Source organism: Lolium rigidum, chromosome 5, assembly GCF_022539505.1.
Source record: "Lolium rigidum isolate FL_2022 chromosome 5, APGP_CSIRO_Lrig_0.1, whole genome shotgun sequence".
NCBI classification, from domain to species: Eukaryota; Viridiplantae; Streptophyta; class Magnoliopsida; order Poales; family Poaceae; genus Lolium; species Lolium rigidum.
This window is the reverse complement of record NC_061512.1, coordinates 155,300,216-155,303,204: the sequence shown is the minus strand read 5'-3', so window position 1 is coordinate 155,303,204 and position 2,989 is coordinate 155,300,216. Positions and strand designations below refer to the sequence as shown.

The 2,989-nt window shown below is 48.2% G+C and overlaps 1 protein-coding gene across 1 annotated transcript; it reads right to left on the bottom strand.

Moving 5' to 3' along the window:
• Positions 1–984: 984 nt before the first annotated feature.
• Positions 985–2,777, bottom strand: LOC124651318 (fasciclin-like arabinogalactan protein 2). Its single transcript, XM_047190416.1, has 2 exons — positions 2,418–2,777; positions 985–1,836 (listed from the first exon to the last, which is right to left on the bottom strand). The coding sequence occupies exons 1-2, from the start codon at positions 2,775–2,777 to the stop codon at positions 985–987; spliced, it is 1,212 nt and encodes a 403-aa protein (XP_047046372.1).
• Between the last annotated feature and the right edge of the window lie 212 nt (positions 2,778–2,989).

The following is a 2,989-nucleotide window of genomic DNA, read 5'->3' as shown; positions in this document are numbered from 1 at the left end:
CTAGTTGGCACTTCATGTTGACCCGGTTTACTTCTAGTGCCTAGCCCACTCTTTTTTTCTAGCTTTATTCTTTTGTTTGTTAGGTGTTAGTTCTAATCTAGATGAACACTCTTGTATATTCGCCAATGTGGCGTTATTAATTTAACGTTGGGCCTCGGCCTTAAGTTTATTTTTTTTTATTTTCAAGTAATGTCTAATACATATTTCTTTTGGATAAGTTGTACGCTGAAGCATGTAATGACTTTGTGAAACCTTAAGTTTATTAAGTTAAAGTGGACAGTTTTTGAATTTTATCTAAAATAAATTTATGACATGTACCAAAGTATAGATGACCTAATACTCCCTCTGTTTTTATTTAGTTCACGTTCTAGCATTTTTTTAAAAGTAAGTTTGACCAAAAGTATAAGAAAAGATCAATGACCATAATACTATAGTATGAAAATATAGCTCATAGTGATTCTAATACTATATAGTTTACTACATGAATGTTGATACTGTGAGTTTCCGTGTGTTGGATGCGATGATTTGTCCCCCACCGGTTACGTGTTTATATAGTCAGCCCATTAGGCTATATTTGGTAACGCACGATTACAAAGACTGACATAATTAAGAGGAATTGGCTAGATATCAGAATATGCTTTATACTCCTAGCATATTTCGTTACATATATGTAAAATCTAATTCTAACAGATATTTTTTCTTACTTATATTTAGTTGAATTTTACAAAATTTAACTTTGACTAAATCCAGAATCTCGCAAACTAATTGCAAATTGGACAGAGCATATGAAAACATGTTGACTTCTTATTAACAACGATATTAATTACATCAAAGTAACAAGCAAGACTAAAAAAATAGTCACTCCACTAAGTATATCCAGCCGCCTACTTTCCCGTAGAAAAAACCCGATAAAAAATTACCAGAAAAGTATACAATTTATCAAATTTGAACACAAGATAATTCTGCAGCCGGCCGGCTTCGCTCTTAGGCCAATAACGCCAATGCAGCCCCCACCGTCGCTGCCACGGTCGCCCAACGGCCGAACACCGCCGGCGCCGCAGCACCCTTATCAGCCGTGGAATCATCGGAATTGTCAGACGACGACTCGTCATCGGCATCTCCCGTCTTGCCCTTCTTCTTTGACGGCTCTGGCGCGGGCGCCGGCGCCTGGACGACCTTGAACAGCTCCTTGGGCTGCAGGAACTTGGACACGGCGTAGACGGCGAGCGGCTCGCTGTCGCCGACGGTGGCGGTGATGGTGGAGGTGACGACCTTGGTGGCCAGCGTCACATCCTCGTCGTCGTTCTTCACGTCGAAGCTGTAGTCCTTCTTGACGTAGCTGGTGGTTGCGAGGGTGGAGACCATGCCGTTGTTGGACTTGAGCAGCTGCACCGAGAAGTAGTCCGGCACGGCGTGGTAGAGCAGGATGGCCGTCTTCGCCTTGGCCGTGAGGTTCTTGTACTTGGGCGCGAAGGCGGCCACGGCGGCGTCGACGGGGCAGAAGAGCGTGAGCCCGTTGTCCTTGGTCTCGTTGAGCGCCTGGAACACGTCGGCGTTGCCGGCGACGAGCTCCGCGAAGGACTTGCAGTACTTCTTGGAGAGGAGCTCCACGAGGTCGACAGGCGCCGGCGGCGGGACGGGCGCCTCGGCCTCGGAGGAGGAGAGCACGGAGCTAACCTGGAGCACGGCGATGTCGTAGGGGAGCTCCTTGATGGACTTGACGTAGCGGGACGGCGTCGTGGTGTCGTCGGCGTCCTGGGAGACGAAGTCTATCTTGCCGCCCTTGTGGGAAGTGATGTTCACGTAGCCCGACATGCCCCCCGCCGCTCCGGTGGCCTGATCGAGCCATGATTTGGAAATCATAGCGTCAGTAAAATGTACTAGTATATACATTGCACTTTTGTCGATTACAGATAATCTAAATCTAATTTTAATCAGTATACACTTTTTGGCCAAATTGTCGATCATGGCATACAACCATCGTCCTCTATATATTACGTGTGTTTTGTATGATGATTGGATTGTAATTACTAATTGTATGGAGTATGGATCCAAAAGTCAATTGATCATCATTTGGATCATTGGATGTAGGAATGGAAGATAGGAAATCTGCATGTTTGTAAAGATGACAGCAACCGGGATGCATGGAGTTTCCAAGCCTACCATACCAAAACATCTCTGGCGATAAATTAGTACGACAGTACCACGGCCTGCTTTAGTGACTTGGCAACAAACGAGCTGATCATTATGCATGCATCGTGCAATTTTGTGTCCGAGTTAATCAACAACTTTTGTTGAAAATGAGACACTCAATTACTACTCTCCTGATGAATGCACCATATAAGCGATTATAGTTTGATATGTGTGCAATATCTTGGTGATGATGAATGCACCAAAACTGCATAGAGTGTGTATACCTGGAACATGGATGCGGAGGCGGTGGCGCCGTTTGAGAGCCCACGGAGCTTCTTGGCGCCGTAGTAGTCGACGAGGACGTGCAGGGAGAGGATGTGGCGGACCGTGGGCAGCGAGTACTGGTCCAGCCCCGCCATGGCCGCGTTGTCCACGGCCAGCACGGTGATGGTCTGCCGCCGGTTGATGTCGTACGCCAGCCGCGTCTTGCTCAGCATCGCGTTGAACTTGGAGAACTCCGGGTGCGCCGCCAGGATCTTGGTGATGTTGAAGCTCTTCGCCGCCGCCACCGGGGAAGCCAGCAGTGCCAACGCCATTGCCGCGACGGCGACGGCCAGGAGGATGTAATGCTGGCTTCTCGCCATCCCCGAGGATGTAACAGTGTCAGCGGAGGTGCTAGAGATGGAAAGAGAGACAAAGGTAGGTCGAGAGATGGCAAGAGATCGAGGTGTGAGGGAGAGGGGTGTGTCAGCGCGTGTATATGTAGTGGCGAGAAAGGGAGAAGGTTGGGCGTGGGGGTCGCCGGCCGTGTGTACCGTGTACGGCGTTGCGGAGCCGGGAACGACGGAGTATTTTA

What these genes read in the sequence shown, in the direction of transcription:
- LOC124651318 (XM_047190416.1), bottom strand. Translation starts at nt 2,777, where the DNA reads ATGGCGAGAAGCCAGCATTACATCCTCCTGGCCGTCGCCGTCGCGGCA. An exon ending in CCTCCGCATCCATGTTCCAG is followed by an intron (nt 1,837 to 2,417) that starts GTATACACACTC and finishes TGGCTCGATCAG; the next exon opens with GCCACCGGAGCGGCGGGGGG.